This window comes from Dreissena polymorpha, chromosome 15 (assembly GCF_020536995.1).
Source record: "Dreissena polymorpha isolate Duluth1 chromosome 15, UMN_Dpol_1.0, whole genome shotgun sequence".
Lineage (NCBI taxonomy): Eukaryota > Metazoa > Mollusca > Bivalvia > Myida > Dreissenidae > Dreissena > Dreissena polymorpha.
In genome coordinates, this window is record NC_068369.1 from 15,017,404 (window position 1) to 15,038,528 (window position 21,125).

At 33.8% G+C, this 21,125-nt stretch overlaps 1 protein-coding gene across 13 annotated transcripts in view; it reads right to left on the reverse strand.

The window, feature by feature from the left end:
- The window catches only part of LOC127859567 (centrosomal protein of 112 kDa-like), a 41,515-nt gene that overhangs the window by 5,227 nt on the left and 15,163 nt on the right, over window positions 1–21,125 (reverse strand). For 10 of the 13 annotated variants that reach the window (XM_052397055.1, XM_052397052.1, XM_052397057.1 and 7 more), the window contains 9 exons: window positions 19,054–19,140; window positions 14,345–14,371; window positions 13,300–13,631; window positions 11,218–11,386; window positions 10,140–10,226; window positions 7,448–7,537; window positions 6,266–6,343; window positions 5,787–5,948; window positions 3,495–3,546 (listed from right to left, as the gene is read on the reverse strand). In XM_052397055.1, coding sequence (XP_052253015.1) covers window positions 3,529–3,546; window positions 5,787–5,948; window positions 6,266–6,343; window positions 7,448–7,537; window positions 10,140–10,226; window positions 11,218–11,386; window positions 13,300–13,631; window positions 14,345–14,371; window positions 19,054–19,140 — 1,050 coding nt within the window. In that variant the 3' untranslated portion in view covers window positions 3,495–3,528. The remainder of the gene's footprint in view (window positions 1–3,494; window positions 3,547–5,786; window positions 5,949–6,265; window positions 6,344–7,447; window positions 7,538–10,139; window positions 10,227–11,217; window positions 11,387–13,299; window positions 13,632–14,344; window positions 14,372–19,053; window positions 19,141–21,125) is intronic. The other 3 variants (XM_052397054.1, XM_052397053.1, XM_052397056.1) reach the window with 3 other exon arrangements.

Here is a 21,125-nt window from a genome sequence, read left to right on the forward strand (position 1 = left end):
ACTAACCAACAGGCATAACAATATACCAACACATTCATTTACTAACAACCATACCAACCAACCAAACATAAGACATACAATCCAACTGGCAGGACAACTAATACATCAACCAATAGACATACAAACCTACCAACTTACAGATATATTATATTATAGACCAACTAACCAATTAACCAACCATCTAACATACCAACCAACATATAAACAAACCAACAGAACAACCAACTTACATACGATTTATTCAACCGACATGCATACCATCCAACAGACCAACCAACCAACTGACCAACCAACACACACATTTACAAACTAAATACCATACAAACCATCATACTGACCACAAACATACATACTGAACAACCACACTGACAACAGATCAATAAACACAGTGAATACAGTCAAGAGTTGACATTTACATTTTCCAACTGACACATTCAATCAATCGGATGACAAACAATAACACTACCAACACAGCGTGCTTTACAGTTCCTCAGCTCAGTTTCATGATGTCGGAACCAATTTTGAACTCAGAGTTATCATTACAGTGGGGTTAAGGACTTTGTTCCGGGAATAATCTCATTAGAATTCCTAAAAATAACCCTTATTCAACCGATGTTTAGGGATAAATCCGTTTTCAACACGTTTCATCCGAATTCATCTGTATTAAACCTTTCCGGCGGTTTTTATAGATAAATTGGATGAATTTATCTCTTAAGGGATGAATTCATCGCAAGGGATGAATTAATCCCTTAAAGAGACGAATTCATCGCTATTCAGCGCAGGGATGAATTCATCTCTTCAAGAGTTTAATCAATCTCTTCGCATGCGCAGCCGATGTCAGTGGGGACTACGGGTGAAAAGGTGATGAGTTAATCACTGCTGTAAACTAGTAGGCGGGGCGTAGACAACTATTTTTAGACGAGGATTTAATTCTGTCGGTTTTATGAATAATACAATTTATTTATTGTATACCAATGCACATTAAGGTCTCATTTGCCATCGTGCACTGGTCTTTTTTGATTAAAATTATTTCTTGGCGAACACCCAGGCAGCCGAGGTAAATTTGACCTACTTTGGCTCAAAATAAAATATTTCCCCCTGAAATGAAACTTACTATAGTCGTGAAGACTCAGCGACAACCTGTAAATAAACTCTGAATTACAAATACACACGCACAATACATTCTATAAGCTGCATACAGCATAGTGTTTCATAGCCTAAAATACACATGTAAAGTCAACATAGAATTTGTTTGTATTAACACTGAAGAATCGGAAACGTAACTTTGTGTGTTGTTAACACGGTACAAGTTGGATTACACGTAATTTTGTTCGTGCTGCAACAAAGATTTGTGTCATTGTGGCAACCGATAGTTCAGTTAAGCGGTAAAGAATATCGTTATCTTATCGTTATAATCTTATCTACACATGTGCCTGCTTGTGGTGTCACCGGCATACCAATAAACGCTTTTTATAAAAATGAGGACATCCACCAGATTTGAATTCAACATGTGTTTTGTCTGTCTAATATTATGTATCCGTAATAAGTGAAAGCAGAATAATTATATGTGTTTTCTGTTAACAGTTCAATCTAAAAATTATATATTTTATTTGGATTTTTTTTTAAAGAAATAGATCAGTTTAGGAATATAGAGAACATCAACGGGACAGTTTAATATCAATATATATTTTTTTGTTTAACCTTTAGTTGTTTAAATTAATTTCCAATTGATACTTGATTTAGAAACATAATTACAATTTCAGTTTATGACAAAGGCATATATGAAATGTTCAATAAAAAAGTGTAGCGCGACCTAAAATGTTTCAAAGTTTATCTCAATTTAAATGAAGAAGTTCAGCAGATAGTCAGTAGAGAAACCTGTACCGGTATATTTGTGTGTGAGACTAACAAAGAATGTACAACATAAGAGACCAACAAAGAATGAACAACATAAGTATTCTCATAAATGCATTGGTATCAACAAGCATTGTATAAAATTATCAAGCAAACCACATTAAGTTGAAAATTATATATTGTTTACATAAAATTAAATTTTCTTCATTTTCTTTGTATTTGTAATTAATTTCCATGTATTTACCGTATCGGGTAATTCATATACGCCCCGCGAGCTACAGCTCGCGATAATAACTCCGCCTTTTCAGTCCTACGCATGCGCAGACCTAGCAAAAGCTCACATACTAAACTCCGCCTTTTAACCCGTACGCATGCGCAGAGTGCTATCATCCATAATAAGCCCTAACAATCCCAAATAATCCGTGTTCTACCCAAAAATTCCCTAAAAAAAACCTAAAATGGATTGTTAGAGATTAATTCCACAAAAACGGATTGTTAGAAATTAAGCTCCAAAAATATTCATCCCAAAGCCACCCATTATGTGCGGAACAGAGTCCCTTACCCGACTGTAGAATAAATTTTCAATGTTCCATTCTGAATGAATATTGGACTTAAATCTGACTTATAGAGATGTAACTAGGTTTCAATATGTCGGTCGTATTCTTCAACGGACCTTAACCATTTGTAAAATTCAGCTAGGATGTTATCAGACCAAATGTTCTGAAAAAATCCTGCAGATTAAAGTAAACATATAGCTTCTTTAGCGTTAAAATGTTTCCTAAAGCCATATATGAAAAACTGCCCCGCTAATTTTTAACAAACCTGAACTATTTCCAAAATAGGTTGATATAACATTACAGACAAGAGGCCCATGATGGCCTTAAGCGCTCACCAGAATTAAATGTACACCAACTGTCAAAGACTTGACCTGGTGACATTGTGTTTACCCCTCTTGAACCAACTGCAAACATGATTTTATATTGTAAGGATATTCTTGACATTTTGAAATGGATCGATCAAGATTTTTGAGTTATCAATGTGGCTTCTATTAAGTTAATATGGATAATCTTAGATTTATCCTGGTATGGACGCACGTGAACCAATTAGAACTCGGCCTAGGTATTGCAAAGATAAATATACTGACCAAGTGGTATCAAGAGTAAGTAAACATGTGGCCTCTAGAGTTTTAAGAAAGCTACTGTACGACTTGGGTATTGAGAGTATAAACAGGGCAAGAGTGCAAATACATAACTTATATTCTGCGAGTCACACGTTTGAAGCAACTGACTAATTGAAACAGCTGCTTTTTGTTCCATGATTCCATCCCTTAAAACCTCTTGATTTTACAAAGGGGTGTGATTTTGGAAACTCTTCATGGGACAAATATCCAAGCCCCTTTGGTGGTTTCAGCCAAGCCCAATTAATTGTTTCAGTAATACTCTTCACCTTTAAATATGGAACTATTATCTAACCCATTTAGTCATTGAAAGATAGGACAATTCAAACCATAATCAGAGTTTTATTTAACGAAGAGGTTACTCGTGTACGCCATGTGTAAATTAGGTGTAGAGACATTTGATTGTTATCAAGTCGTGTTTATGTCTATTAATATTATCTCACTTAAGGTTCAACTCTCTGACCTTTGTGTCTTGGTCTGCACTAGGGAGGACATGACTATCTGACTGGTCTTCGCTGGGGAAAGAGAAAATGCAAAGCTTAGAATATCGCATTAAGATGAATTGACTCACGTTGTAATTAATTTGAATATTTGTTTTTAGATTCTTTATGTTGTTGAGAAATATCCGGAAATATAAAACTGGTAATTCACTTATAACATGCAGTCAAAATTGAAATAACAGCAGTATGTTCCTATGTTGTCGTCAATACTCACGTAATGTCTTCATAGATTACGCATTCAGATTAATTTCTTTGATTGCTTGTGATTAAAAATCGATATTTATGTTTTAGCGATAGCTATGCACTAAAGCCACCGGATATAAAATTCCTCTTATTGATAATCTCCAAATCTCCTCCGAAACTACACATACAATCCTTCTAGGTCCAGGTAAATTTCCAGTGACTTAACAAAATTCATGGCCATATTCTTCAAACATTACGATTTTATTTAATGACGTCGCAAGCAAAAATTCTCTTATTAGGTCCAGGTAAATTTATAGTGTATAACATGTTGTTCTGACTTAACAAAATTCATGGCCATATTCTTCAAACATTACGATTTTATTTAATGACGTCGCAAGCAAAAATTATCTTATACATGACGTCGATGTTAATTGACGCGAAACGCAACCTTGAAATACAGCTTTTGATTTCTTGTTAAGAGAAATAATACAAATCTAATACTTTTGCGCTGTATGGCAATTTCAGAAAAAAAGCGCAAACCCCTCTAGAATAAATTGAAGACCATTTACAAACTCTATTCAACGTCGGTTGAGTGTCACCATTGATTCTTTGTTTAAATCGAAATACACTACTGGGTTAAAGTGGCGAGGAATCAAATGATAGCAGATCATGGCAAAGTTTGATTGATTTCCCATAGGACATAAATAAACGGATATTTACAGAGATAGAGGATTTTCTCACTGAGAAGATGGTAATCCACATCGGGTGAGACAGATTAGAAATGGAACGAGGTCGATACCACAATATTGCTCGGGATAAAAGGAAATGTAAATTTTGTATTCTTAACGTCGTAGAAAGTTAATACCATTTCTTATTTATTTGTCCATTATACAAATATATTAGACAAACATATTTAAAGTCATATTATAAAGCATGGAAAACATTAACTAAGTTTGATATATTAATGAGAACCCCCCCCAAAAAAAAACCCAAAAGAAATCATTATTAATGTGTCTAAATATTTATATATATACTGCGAATTGTGTACGGAACAATTAAGAAACAAATTAAGTCATCTTAGTTATTAACAACTAACATTATTGATGTTAGAGGAACATATAATTTTCATAATTATTATCATTCATGTCATCAAACTTGTGAATAATTATGCGTTTTGCTAAAACGCAATTGTATGCTTAAGAGCTGATAAATGTTGTTCTTGTTGTTTCCTTATTTTTTTAAGTAAAGCTGTGATGTGTGTACACTTTTCAAACATTCAGTTACTTTTAAATATTTATGTCAGGTAATATTTCAATAAGTTATTCTGCCTAACCTGAATTAAGTAAATTAAATTTGCTTATGGATTGAATGCATGTACTTTTTTTAATAAATAATCATTATATCACAAAAGAAAAGTGTTGTGTCGTATAGTACATTTGTTATCAGGTTAACCAATTTATTCAAATAATATTATTGTTATGATTATGCATTTTAAAAGTCAGATTCACTCGAAATATTGATACGAATGTACTTGTCAATAATGACATAAATATGGAAACACTTTACATAGTTATTTTCTAATTAAGAGTTTTGCGGAAATGGAAACAGTGCACGTGTTGAAACATATATTATTCAAATACTATTTAGGATTTGACCGTCAAAATTTAGATTTACATTCTTCCACAAAATGGGATATTTTCTCATGTTTACTGATTTGTGCTGCCCATGCCATGGCACATATGATTAAGATTCAAAAATAAATAAGAAAATACACAATAACGAATTGAACTCATATTCAATAACAATAAATCTGATCGACATAAAAAATTTAAAAATATGATATTTTTATTTATACTGATTTCTGCTGCCCATGTAATGGCACATATGGTTTGAATTCAAAAATAAGAAAAAAATAACAAAAATAATTAGAATCATATTCAATAACAATGAATCTGGTCGACTATCTTAACAGGGATTTGGTATAAGCTATGTTTACAACCAGTCACAATCTCTGCGAAGATATTTACCAAATCAAAGACCAACGAGTATTCAGGGGAGGTATACCAACCTACCTTCAACTGAGCTTCGTATCTACTGAATCGCTCCCGCTCATTGGCCGCGTGTTCCACTGCCTTCTCTTCTTCATGCTGTGTCAGGATATCCGCTTCGTATTTCTCATGGTTGGCAGCCAACTGGGCAAGACTGGTGTCAGTCGTCTGACGGGCCTCTTCTACCTATAGGATTAATGGTTTTGAGTTACAGGGTGTCAGATTTTTAAAGTTTGGCAGAATGTTCAGATAGGACTTTGAATAAGTGAGGGTGACATTGTAGCTAATAAGTGACAGGAGTTACATTATGGTAACATGGCCATAATTTTAAGTTAGAGGGGAGGGGATTAAGCTAGAGGGTGAAACACATATATTTGTACCTGATGTGGTATTCTTACAAAATGTAAAGGTTTCAGTAAAAGGGAAGAACATAACTTAAACAATACGAGGGTACTTTTGTCATTCCGGGTTATGCCCCGACCTTCTATAAATAAGCCTCATACCAGTCTCTCATATTCCTCCTTCTGTCTGTCTGCCTCAGCTTGCAACTGATGGACCAACATCTCAAACTCTTTTCTCTCCTGTAAAACATGCAGGCGTTTGATTGAGGAGTAGTCAGACATAGAAATCAATACTTAATGAACTTTTTAAGATTTATGTTTTGAAACATGTTTTACTTCACATATCTCTGTTCGCGTCGGTCCGAACCTTCCCATCGATCCGTGAGTGTAACGAGTCCATTTTAAATAACACTCCAGGAGTGCTGGGCAGTACAGTTTTAGTAATTGTATGTTTATAAATGATTATTACGACAATCATCCGCATGGAGTCTACGGACGAAAATTAAACAGTTTTTATTTTAGGTGAATTTGGTCATAAGTTTGTAATCCACGTGAGTGCTAATAAGTTTGTAATGTATGTGAACAATGCTGACAGTCTTTCCTTTCTGCTCAATGTTTTAAATCAAAGACACTTAACAAAGGGGTCCTTAGTTCACGTTTTTTTTCATATGTGAGGCATTCCGCCTGGCCAAGACAGTCGAACCATCTTAACACCTCCGAAACTGGTGTCGCTATCTGATTTATATCTTGTAAAACGAAAACGGTTGAAAACTTCACCTCAGCCCATTTTCTAAGATAATTTACAAGATAATCAGAGATGAACTCTGGTTATCGGATCCGCAGAAACCCGTTGAAAAAATAACACCCCTGACATATGAATTACTTGCTTACACGAATTCTCTACTTGGAGATTGATGTAAACATGATTTACTTATAGTCATGAGAATGATAATACATACAAGCTTACTTTCACATATACCTCCCAATCAATGGGTTATAACGTCAGTTTAAACTCCTCGCGGCATGCAACCATGGCCCATTGACTTACTTCTCTCACCGGTACACATTTATACACAAGGTTGGATAGCAGTAAGTGATGGGTAAATTTTCTAGAGGTGTTGAGCAGGATTTGAACAAGAAACCATTCAAGTCTTACACCAGCGGCCTAAATATTATGCAACAAGACTTATGCTCGCAAACACGTACACTCTATCACTGTGAATTATCGAGTGTACTGCAAAATCGCTCGACAAAATACATATCAAAGTCTGAAGATTTCTAGTTTTTTATGTAGTTTTATACGATGTAAGTATCATGTAAAAGGCTCTGACGCGTTAAACATACCTGAAGTGTGCGATTGTGTTGTTTGTTCATATGTCTGAAAGCCTCCTCGCTCTGTGTCATTCTCGTTTGCAGTTGGGCGACTTCTCTTTCCTACAAAAATAGATAATGTCTGTCATTATCATTTCATGTGCAATTATGCCTTTCATATACTCTCGATCCCCAAAAAATCTTAGTTTTCCATGCTACTTGAATCGGTAAAAAGCTTCAGTAAGGGTAAACAACAAAAATACAGACAGTTTATAGATTCTCGTTCGTGCATCCAGTCTATGGCTTACCTTCGTTTATGTAGTGCTTTAATTAATAAACATATCCGCTTTTCCCTTGTGAGACCGCTTACTTCAAGGAAAATGACATAATGACGCACGAAACGGTTTAAAATTGGGTAGCGCAATGAAGAATAATACAGAGTAAAATATTTAGAACACTTCATTTTCAAATACCGGACACTTTATTCAGTATTTATTAAGACCCCAATGCGCTCGCCTGAGACCAGAATGAACTAAATTATTATGAGAAGGTGGACTTAAGGAGAATTAAAGTAGTATGTGAAACAAAACTATTTATATAATGCACTAATTAAAACTTTAGATTAGTTCATGGGTGATAACTCAGTTAAGCACTAGCTGGTTCTAACTCCTGCATAAAAACTGTCTATGCAAGGTTCGATTTGTCACTTGTGAATTATTTCAAATAGATTAAATGGAGAAATTCAAATTACAGCTATTGATAAACCATGTTTAATGAATAAAATATCATCATGATCATCATGATCATCATCATCATCAGCAGCAGCAGCAGAAGCAGAAGCATTACAAACACCCCCACCAACCCCACCATCCCCCACCACCTTCATCATCATCGTCATCACCATCATCATCATCATCATCATCATCATCATCATCATCATCATCATCATCATCATCATCATCATCATCATCATCATCATCACCAACATTACAAACACCCCCACCACCCCACCACCCCCACCACCCCTACCAACCCCCAACCACCAGCATTATAATCACATCATCATCATCATTATCATTATCATCATCATCATCATCATTATCATCATCACCAACATTACAAACACCCCCACCACCCCCACCACCCCCACCACCCCCCACCACCCCTATCATCCCCCAACCACCATCATTATAATCACATCATCATCATCATTATCATCATCATCATCATCTTCATCATCATTATCATCATCATCATCATCACTATCATCATCATCATCACCAACATTACAAACACCCCCACAACCCCACCGACCCCACCACCCCTACCATTCCCCAACCACCATCATTATAATCACATCATCATCATCATCATCATCATTATCATCATCATTATTATCATCATCATCATCATCATCATCATCATCAACATCATCATCAGTATTTCTGTAAATATTATAATCATACTCAAAAAAACACTCAAAATGCGTTAAAAGGCTGCACTTTAAAAAAAATTAAAAGCTATACTAATTTTCCCTTGGAGAAAAATATTTTTCAACAATCACGAACCATTTTTTGAACTCAATTGAAATATTATTAAAATACACATTCTCAGCTAAGTTTAGTATTTGCAAAAATGTGACAACAAGAGAGTTGACTTGGTTTCAGTAATACCATTACTGAAAAACGTCACCGCCCCTGATTCGCGTGTTTTTTGACGAACAAAACCATTTTTGAACCAGATATGATAAAAAAAATCCTAGCCATTTGCAAGGAGGGCTGAATAAAAAACGTGATTTCTAGAGCTTCAAGAAGGATTTACTGAATCCATATATTTAAAAAACTGACCAGCGTCGTTGTGGCCATGTGATTCAACATACTGGAACCATTTTCAAACTCAGCTGAGATATCATGAGAACAAACGTTCTTATCAAACTTGTTTCTTAATGAATGGATAAGTATTGTGACCTAAAGAATGTGGACAATGTTTTACTATAGTGAAATAAGGAAAACAGACCGATCCCTATCGCGGTCTTTTTCCAACGGACCGGAACTGTTTTCGAACTAAGATATCATTAGAACAGATGTTATGAGCAAGTTTCATGAATAACAGATTATCGATGTACTTCGTGAGAGATCGAAAATGTTACTATAGCCATAAAAGGAAAACTGTCCAGACCCCTGGTGGCAATGTTGTCAAAAGGACCGGAACCATTTTCTAAGCCGAGCTATCGTAAGAACATATGCTATGACCAAGTTCCATGACGATTGGAACATGAATGTGACTTCAAGAGCATTAACAAGGTTTTACTATACCCATATACAAAAACACTGCCTCGCCTGTTGGTAAAACTGACACGCACAATGCCGACTATGTATATAACCGTCAAACTTGATATTTAGAGAATTAAAACTTTAAGAACATATTAACACACTTTTACAGAAAATGGTCTTATAAAAAACTATAATGTATGAATGTCCAGTGTCCAAACGACTAACAAAGACTGTTGTCACATGCTCTGTACTTTTTGTCATTTCCAAAACATAATTTAAACTGTTTTGTAGTGTAGGCCTTCGCAATTTTAAATTTTGGTTGATATTTTTATGTTTATTTTAATCATAGTTAACCTATAAATGAATGATAAAACATAAAGATTACAAATCAAACATACATTGAAGGTAACCAAATAATCTCTAAAAATATGACCGCATGCGATTCAATATACCTGTGTCTGGATTTTCTCCTGAAGACTGGTGACTGTCTTATTCAACACATTGTTTTCCTCTTCACTTGCATCCACCTTGCTCTGAAGCTAAACAATAAATACACATTTGCCATAAATGATTATTTTCTTAGTATACTGCAATACGAATGATATTCTTGTAAGCACATGGTATATCTCATTAAATTGCATGGAATTATGTCTGGTTGTCTACCTTAGGGCCAGGGAATACACTTACATGTGTATACGTTGTTCCGAAAACTCTGAATACACAGCAATACACATATCATTTGTTTGTAAGAAGTTTGTTTGATAATTTAAAAATCTAAGAAATTTATTCCCGGTCACAATAACAACTCACTTTAAGATGAAATTTAAAGCTCAGACTCGTTTAAGGGATTAAACCTTGTGCATCGTTTCACCTTAACAAAAATAAGAATTTTTTCCGAAACTATTGACAATTCGGCCATTTTATGCTTTGTGTATGTTGTCCACAACATTGAAACAATCATATTAAAACGTATTAAAAGATCCGTCAGATAAATATTTGCGCTCAGCTTTAGTGAACATAATATTGTTTATCAAACGTGAACAACGTTTGTTATCAGGGCTATTTCATGAAATAATGTGTGCGACAGGGGAAACGCCATATTTTAACATGGGGTCTCACAAACACTCTTCTTTCCAATCATAATTGACATAAAACCATTCAATCTATCAGCCTCACCAAACGTATATTACTACATTTGCGTCAACCCCTCCCACACATTTCTTTTTCTTTAAAATAGCCCTTAGAAAAATGGATAATAAAGTCTGATAAGCTATTGGTTTAAATCTATGCATTATTTTATTTTAGATGCAAACATATATGCAAATTCAAATTATTTGACTTTGCAATGAAGTTCTTTCCTAATTATTGCAATACTTCACAATTACTTAATTGTTTATCTTTACTAAATGCAAAAATATATTGTTAATTATTTTTCAAAGAAATTGTAAATTCAAACGAAAAACCGAACCAAAATCACATATGTCATGAATACAACAAAGTGTCAGGTCAGGTTATTGTCCCAAGTCATACCTTGAGATTTGCGTCCTGTACATGTATAAACTGCTCTTTATTCGTGCCAATCCAATTCTGAGCCTGTTTTAGTTCCAAGGCCGATTTCGCCAACTCTGCTTTCATTATCTCCATCCTGTCTTCGCCTTTTTTCACGAGAGACTGAAGAGCTTGCACCTGTTCCTTTGAGCTGCCAATATTACGGAAAAAAACATTTCTGTTGATGTTTTGATTGTTGGATTGTCTCCAAATTTGTGTAGAAAATGCATAATTGTGACTGTTGAGCATTATTATTATTATGTTAACAAACATATGCTTACTATTAAACGGTTGATTTGCAATTTATTCTCTAAAACGCACTTAAAATGGTAGAAATGCCTCCCTGAAATCCTAAAGTCTATTTTGGATAATCTTATTAGCATTGGCATCCTTTATATATTATTTATATTTATTCTTCGTTCTTTTGAAGTCTTTTCAAAAATCTATTTTCTACTTTTTGAAATCTTAAAAAGCTTGGAATTCGTATTTCACAAAATCTCTCCGTAATGATTGTAAAATATTTTTATTTGTTAGCACATTTTTAAAAAAAGTTTACATTTCAATCTATTTACATAGTCGAATATAAAAGCATGCCATCTACATAGGGATACATCTTGAAAGCGAATTTACAAGTACAAATAAACATTTGTTAAAATGCATTCTGATTTCAAGCCTTATTTAAATTTAATTGAAACCGACGATTGCACACACTTATGCAACTGACCTGCAACCTGCTTATGCTTATATAAAAAAACATGACAACAAAAACAACTAGAATAAAGCTTGAACGCATTCCAAATTTCAAATTGCATATTGCACCATTTTTGTGTGGTATCTTCAAATTCTCTACATGGTTTAGGCATCTAAGATCAATATCGTAGTTTATTTTTTTGTTATATCTGGCAACAAACAAACATATTTGTGCTATTTAAATGATCTATTATCGAAACATTCAAAATGAAATGGTAACCCATATTGCGCAGATGATATTATTTTTTGTTAAAAAGTTATAAAAAGCATTATGCAGATTCGATTTTCGACGACGAAATTGTTGACGATGATGATGATATTAATGGTAATGCTAATATTGGTGTAATTAAAATGACAATAATGATGATGATGGAGATGATGATGATGATGATGATGATGATGAGGAGGAGGAGGAGGAGGAGGAGGAGGAGGAGAAGGAGGAGGAAGAGGAGGAAGAGGAGAAGGATGGTAACATAGACCCTGTTTTATGAATAACATTTATATAAGTATAACTAAATATGGCCCTTTAATCCACATGAGTGAGAAAACTTTACTCGTATAATGGTTCATTACAGAATATTATGAATTTGTCCATTACAATTTGGTAATTTAATCAATAATTATTAAATATTGAAAAGACAGAACTTGTAGGTGCAATGATGATATTGTAAATTAAGTTATTGATAGGAATGGAAAAGATAACATCCGTTAATAGAAAACTCTAAGTAATTATAAAAGTGCAGTAAGGCAAATTAACAACTCGAAATGCAGTTACATTTATACAAGAAGTGGTCAGAACAAATAATAACATGCTCTTTTAAAATATCAATAGCCGAAATATACCACATATCAAATTGCACTATGTAATTTAACGTTTGGAAGTAATTTAGCTTGACACAGGTACAAAGGTAACCAAGAAAAAAATGTGATGAAAGCAACTTGAAAATTATTTGGCAGAATATATCAGTCATAATATATCCTCAACATTGTCAAATAATTGTCAAGTTGCTTTCATCACATTTTTTTTTTTGGTTACCTTTAATCCCCAACTCTTTCTAATCAAACCCTCATATTTGATTTAAAATCATGTTTCTATATTTACATGTTACACAAATTGCTTCTCTTCATCTATTAACTGTCTTAACATTGATTTAATAACAAAGAAACAATTACAACATTTTTTGCAATTTTATTATCATCATGTATGATAAACTTTGTTTTCATTTATAAAACAAACAAAATCTATTCGTTTTAAATCTTATACAATTATCTACACAATACCTTTTCAGTTGTTTAATGTCCGCTTTCACCTACCTAATCTCGGCATCGAGTCTGCTTATGACAATCTCCTTGTCTCTCATCCATTTGATTGTTTCGTCTAACGACGAAGTACTATTTTTCTCCTTGTTCTGGAACTCTTTCACCTGGGCCTGAAGTTGCTCATTCTCAGCGTTCAACTTTATCTGTTCTTGCGATCTCTTCCCAACTTCTCTTTGGAGCTTTTCTAGTTCCTGCTGTTTGCTGTTGTATATCTTCTGCAGCTGCTTCTGATCTGTTCCAGCCTTATCCAGCTTAGCTTGAAATTCAGCGATAGAAGAGTCGCGCTCTTGTAAAACTTGCTGTATGTCTTCTAGATAAGGGCTCATCTAAAATCAGTAAATTCAATACCTAGTATCAAGAACAAACTCAATTATTTAGCTAAACTCCGAATATAAGTTGTGATTTTCCACTAAGCTGAGCACCGAGAATATATATATATATATATATATATATATATATATATATATATTCAGCAGGAATTTTCAGCACATTTGTTTAATACTTAGAAAAGGCTTACATACATTTTTAAGATCACCTTTAACCTTCATTATATATATATATATATTCAACAGGAATTTTCAGCACATTTGTTTAATACTTAGAAAAGGCTTACATACATTTTTAAGATCACCTTTAACCTTCATTATATATATATATATATATTCAACAGGAATTTTCAGCACATTTGTTTAATACTTAGAAAAGGCTTACATACATTTTTAGGATCACCTTTAACCTACATTCCTTAAGAAACATCTAAACACTTTTCAGATGTTGACAGTTCATCCGCAGTTCAAGTCACTTATATTCTACTACATATGCTCTTATCGCCTAGTTTTACGTAAACTCAGGTTTGAGGCATTCTCGTAAATATATTTGTGAACATATAGTTGAGCATGCTTTTAAAATCATTTTCTAAATTGCGAAAACTCTAAAAAAAATGCGCTAGATTTTGACTTTAATACCATATTGATACTTGGCCCAGTGGTATGACTAGTTTGGCATTTGGAAGGAAATATGTTAAAAAAGAAGATCTTACACGCCCGACAGTAAGGAGCTGTGCTCTCTGGAAGTTAAAAGAAAACAGTAATATAAAATTTATGATTCGAGGGAGTTAATGAAAAACAGTTTGTCTTATTATTCAATAACGATAAAAAGTAAAAAATGAGGTAAGTCAATGATGATAGATAAACATTCTTGAGTAAATTTGAGTAAGTGGTTGGCGTGAATAAACCGGTCGATTTGTTTAAGTTTAACAAAGAATGAAACACAATAATATGATAATAGGTGCTACCTAATTTACGGGCAAACGCTTATTTGATGTTTGATAAAAATAACACGGGTAATATATGTCTGCACATTATCATGCAACAAAACATTCAATTTCTTTACAAAACAATATGTAATTTAGCAAAGCAATAAAATATAATTTGTTTAAATCTTAAACAAGGTTATGAAGCTATGCTTTATGTAAAGCAACCCCTTGTACTGTTTTCAAACTCTTAAACATGTATTTCATTTTTTGTTTCCATTTTTCAAAACAATGTTTGAATTAAAAAAAAATAATCTCGCGAAACTGTGCATATGCAGGGATGCCATTTATGTTTTAGAGTGAGATTATTTCTAAAACGATTTTATTTAACTTAAGCATAAAAAAGAAAGGTGCCGTATTTCATTACTTTGGTCCCATGTCTAAATCATCGACATCGTAAATGTATCCCATGCATATGTAAATGAAAAACTTTGTGTACTTAATAAATGTAAATAAATATATAAATGCAACAATGCTTGCGGGAGTGTTTGCGTCTATCTTGAAAGAAGTGCACAGACCTCATTCACTGCGCAAAATTACACAAACCAGAAATATCACCTTTGGCTTTGGACACAATACTCTTTGCATATCTTCCGCACTGTTAGAGCTTATGTCATGAAATGTGGTAAACTTATTGTATTTTTCTGAATCCTCAGGAATCAACAGTTGGTAAAAACTATCGCTTATGGCATACACAGATTGAACTTTACTAGGTTGGTGCTAAGGAGAAAATACTAGTAGCAAAAATTTAGGTTTATGATGAAGACCCACATCATAAGCTTAACGCTAAATATATGAGTGTACCTGTCACTTTATGTGTGAGACAAAAAATAAACAACAACATATTTATTATCACGAATTTACTGTTATCAACAAGAATTGTTTTACCAGTAAATAATTTACCAAACCATATTTAAATAAAATATAATCAAATATTTTTCACCTGAATGTAATTACATTATTTCGTTTATTTTCATTTCATTTAATTCATTTTCATGTTTTGAAAGTAAAGATATTCAGTCATGGAATGTGGCGTTAAACATATAGACAGCAGCTGCGTATTGCATGTGAATGAGACGTTTCCACATGAATATGATTATTAAATAACAACCCGATTATTAAACTGCATGTACATCCCAATTGATTAAAGTCAAGGTTTTGTATGTTCAAACTCATAAACAAAATAACACATTCAGTATGTTCATTTATACCCCTATCTTCTTGTTTCTGTGCACTCAACACATGTAGTATTAGACACACTGTTATGAGTTTGCATATATTCGGTAAGTTCCTACCACGCGTTTGTTAGTTAAAAAAGACGCTCAGTCATGGCACGTAATGTCAATGAGTTGACTACATCAAAGATGTAGAACCAAAAAAAATACTCCACTCATCCAGTACGCCTTCTATGAAGAAATAATAACAAGCAGTCATCAAATAAAATGAATACCGTATCCTTTCGCTTCTTATATGGTCTTCAAAAGTAAGTAATCAGTGGTAATCAGAGACAGTTGACAAGACTAAACTTCTGCTTTTCGCTTTTTTGCAATTTTTTCAAAGTGTCAGCATAATGTGCAAAATAATAATGGTAATACACAATGGTCTCAGGTGTGTCAAATGAATTTTTAGGCAAGGATTATTAATTATAGGTATAAGTTCAAGTGTACAGCACACTCTTTTGTAATTAAAATTTTGCAAAGTGTGCTACTGGCACTGCATAATGCACATTTATATTTAAGCAAAAAATAACATTCATTTATATAATAAACAAGAAATCTGATACTTAAAAACAACTTAGTAGATATTGTTTAATGTACAATGTATTACTCAAAGTCATCATCACACAATGAGACAACACAATGGTCTCTAAACAGAGTGTGCTTTTTAATTGTGGCATACATTTTATGAATTAATACTAGTAATAGAAATACAGGAAAAAAAAAACGTCTAGAGCTGCCTGGGAACTATCATTTTTAATATCAACAATTCATTTGACATGCCTGATTGCTAATTGTTAATTTCACTATTCTTTCACATTGTTTTCACACCTGATATTTGTTATGCTGTATATTCTTTTTGCTTACAGACATACAGAGTCTCGTCACAATAATTGCAGTTTCTTTACAGTCCACTAACGTTGAACACTAGAGAGTCACAATTGCTAATGTTTCAGTCCCGGGCAAGCTTTTTAGGTCCATAATTGCTTCGTTGTTGAGTACAAAGCTCAGCAGAGCAGAATGTTGTTGAGCAGAATGCTGCATGGAATGTGTGAAGTCCAGTATTTGACAGAGCAGCTTCTAAAAGAAAATCAAAAATAATCCATAAAATGTACATATGAATTAGTCTATTTCCAATGTGTATGTAAGCACATTTTGATTTTTTTACAGTTTGAAACAGTTTGGTACGAAAATGATCGAGTATGAGTCGGAGATACAATATTGTTTACAATCACAACGTAACTTCATACATCACAAAAGAAAGGGTCTTGAGAATAATCACGTAGAATATACTCAAGAAATAACTCCAAAACTTAATAAAATGATAACTTTTATGTTCCATTAGTTTGACTGAATAATAATGACCTTAAATTTAAAATCGGCAAAATTTTGTATGTGCCGAAAACAGTTCCCATGCTATCATAGGTAATCTTTAGCAATATTACATGTATATAGATTGATGTTTTATGTAACCAAACGCAATATTTTAATTGAATAATGACTTACCAATCGAGTGCATTCCATTTATTTATTAAATTTCAACAATGTAAACATCCACCAGAGTATGTCAGTTTCAATTTTTACTTCTTAATGACGTATCGACGAAAGCAGTGACGTCACACAGTAATGTATAGTTGACGACGAAAGAAACGCGGCCGTTCATGTTGTGAACAAATTAAACTTTTAAACAATTGTTTATTTATGTAAAGGGATAATATTGACTATAGAATATTGGGTTGATTGAAGTTAATTCGAAACTAATCTTATTCGGTATTGTAAACCGGAAGTACGCAAATAATTTAGACGGGTTATCTTTTTTAAGATTTTGTTAACAACATCAAGAGCAGTTTTCAATTTGCAATGCATTAAGGGAAACAGGAAGTTTCACACATGGAGGCAAACAGACGTATTTTGATCGTAGAAAATCATAATACAATAACATAGAGTACGATTCGCTACTTAATAATTACTGCCATGCCGTATTATTTCATGAGGAATGCATCTACGTGTCATATAGCGTTTGTCGAAGTGCCTATGTGCTCCAGCGCTCTATGATTTTCCATCGCGAAAATAGGTGACGGCAGAAATTATTTGACTTGTATCCCTATAAGGTAATGTCTCTTTGTATTTCAGAAAAGTGATACAAATAATCGGTCAACGCCCGCTTCGCGGGCTTTTGCCCGTATTATTAATTATAATAATAACTGTATGGGTATTAACGAGCATGGAATACAAATCTCAAGCAAACCACATTAATTTTCTTTATAATATTTTTCGCCAGAATTAAATGCTTAATTTAATTTCTTTCCATTTCATGTGTTTTCATTTTTATATATTGACATTTACGTGTAACTCTTCTACCCCCATCCCGTCGCCAATATCAGTAAGAAACATTTTGTTTTCAATTAATTGATAACAAGGTTTAAATTTTTGTTGTCATTTGTTAGTCGCATATTTACCGCATGAATTCAAACATATTCTTTTTAATTTGTTTTTGCTTTACATAATAAAATAATGGTTCTACTGATCACTTAGTAAAATGGTATTGAGTTTTTCCGCTTTTCTCCCGTTGATCAAAAAAGGAATGGGCTTCTTTGTGTGTACCATCCTTTAAAAAAATACACACCGTATCAACCATCAATCATCATCACCATCACCAATAGCAGCATCATCGTCGTCGAGGTCGTCTTCGTCGTCATCATCGTCATCGTCGTCGTCAGCTTCGTCGTCGTCGTCGACATCATCATCATTAACATCAGCGTCGTCGACGTCATCATCATCATCAGCAGCAGCATCAGCAGCATCATCATCATCGTCGTCGTCGTCGAGGTCGTCGTCGTCATCATCATTATTATCATCATCTTCATCGTTGTCGTCGTCGTTGTCATCATCGTCACCATCATCATCATCATCATCATCATCATCATCACCATCATCATCATCATCATCATCATCATCATCATCATCATCATCATCAATTTTAATCTTTAATACTTGAGTAGTTATATTCTGAACACACAATTAACCAAGTGGTAATACATTCGTAAGTATTGACGAAATACTTTTGGCCCTTGTTATCTGCTTCGTAATGATAAACTTAAGTACCATTTAATTGCTTTTAACAACACGCTATACATACGATATAAGATCACTATATGACCCCAGAACGCCGTTTTGATTCCCACACTTCGCTAAAAATCATAGCCTGTGTACACTCACCATTGGTTGCGATGATTCGCATCCGTTTGTAGACGGTTGATCTACTTTATTCACTTCATAATCCGATGTTTTCATACATGGCAAATCCTGTGCAAAGAGCAGATTGCCAGTGTTGCTTTTTTTGCTTACAAAATATACATTAAATAGAACATGTTAATATAAAAAACTTACATTTCCAGATTTAGAGACCTGGTATGATATATAATGTTTGTAAGAGCAATTATAATTAGTTTTACAAGTCAAAGTGTATATAAATCAAACGATAATCCAACAACTAATGCTAAATTGTAGTGCATTCGTGTGTTAGCAAAGCGACACACATGACTAGTCAATGCTTCAAACATATCAACAGGAAATATGTTTAGAATTATAATGTTTACTACCATGAAATCTCCTTAACAGACCACTCAATACAATATTAATTTATAAAACGTTCCCTTTTAGATATCGGATGCAGTTGTATATTTTAAAACAAATAAGCCATCAGTCTTTGTTTGTTTTGTTTTTAAAAAGCTACTTAGTCAGACATACAGCCACTATCACGACACACCTGGTGCCCATAAACACTTTGATAAATAGTATGCAAAACTATAGTGCAATTTACAACTGCCATACTTACAGTAATTATAAAGTTGCATCTTCAATTATATTTTTTTTAATTTAAAATATTCTGACGCATAATTATTTTAATAGTCTAACGATGTGATAATTTCAACATAGCACCGTTCGATATATGTTTTGATGATTAAATGGTGCATGCTTTCGGTAGCCACTAAACACATCACAGAAAACAGAGACTCAGTACTTTAATGTTTTCTTTAAAAGATAATATAAAAAACATTGAATGATGCAAACACAAATATACTGGTATAAGAATACCCTTTTCTTATGTTAAACATCATGTCTTTAACCTCATTGTGACCTTCACAATAAAGTGTATTGAAGCACAAATGTGAATTGATGTCGTTATGATATTATGATTATGTGTGCCAATTTATTTCGGTATCCAAGTATTGGCAATACACACCATGCCTCTGACTAACCATTTCGGCACATCATGTTTACACTAAAACTAAGCAGTGCAAAATATGAAGAATATAAAATTAAGGGAATTTTTGATGATGATTCAACTGAGCGATTGGAGAAACCATGTACGAATATGTTTGTTATAGTACCTGCATGAAAATTCCCCATATATAATGTACCCAGTGTGACCTTGACCTGCAAGAGTGTACGTTTATTTATGTATTTGACAGGATTGTGATCTGTGACAATATTTTTGTGAATCACGTCAAGAACAATAAAGATATGAGTCGAACATGAAAATCTACGTCAATTTAATCCATATACGTAATATGCACAATTTGAAATCGACTAAGGATGCATGCTGGATTCAGAGCTGGGCGGAGAATAGGGGAACAGATCTTCAACTGCACAATTATCATTGAGATACACCTGAACAACAACGTGAGCACTTCCAATTAAAAAAAATAAGAAAGTGTTCGACCGCGTGTAGTTTGACATGTTATGAGAGGGTTCAACAATGACAAAGGACTGATGCAATTCATTCAAGAACTCTACGAAAACGCCAGCAGTACAGTACTTCTCAGCGGAGAGCAATGGAACTTCTTCAGGACAATAGTAGGCGTTCGTCAGGAATATCTGCTATTGCCCGTCCTGTTCAACCTTTCTCTTAAAAAAAAATGCAGGACACTTTCCATGACCACCACACCTCAATCTCCATCGGTGGACACCCAGCTCCAACTTGAGATTTGCTAATGACATTGACCTCATGGCTGGCACCAGCAGTGCACTTAAAGACCTCACCAACAGACTCTGTGAACGAGCAAGAGCATGTGGATGGACGTCTGTACGGTGAAGTCGAAGATCATGATGAAAAGCACGGCCAACACCCGTGCAGACATCAACATGAACGGCAAGAAGCTAGAAGAAGTGACAAGTACTTGGGCGCAAACCTGTCCAAGGATGATACCAGTCCCGCTTAGGTCAAAATAAGAATTGCCATGGCGATAGCAGCGATGGCCAGGCTGAGCAGGTTGTGGACAAGCATT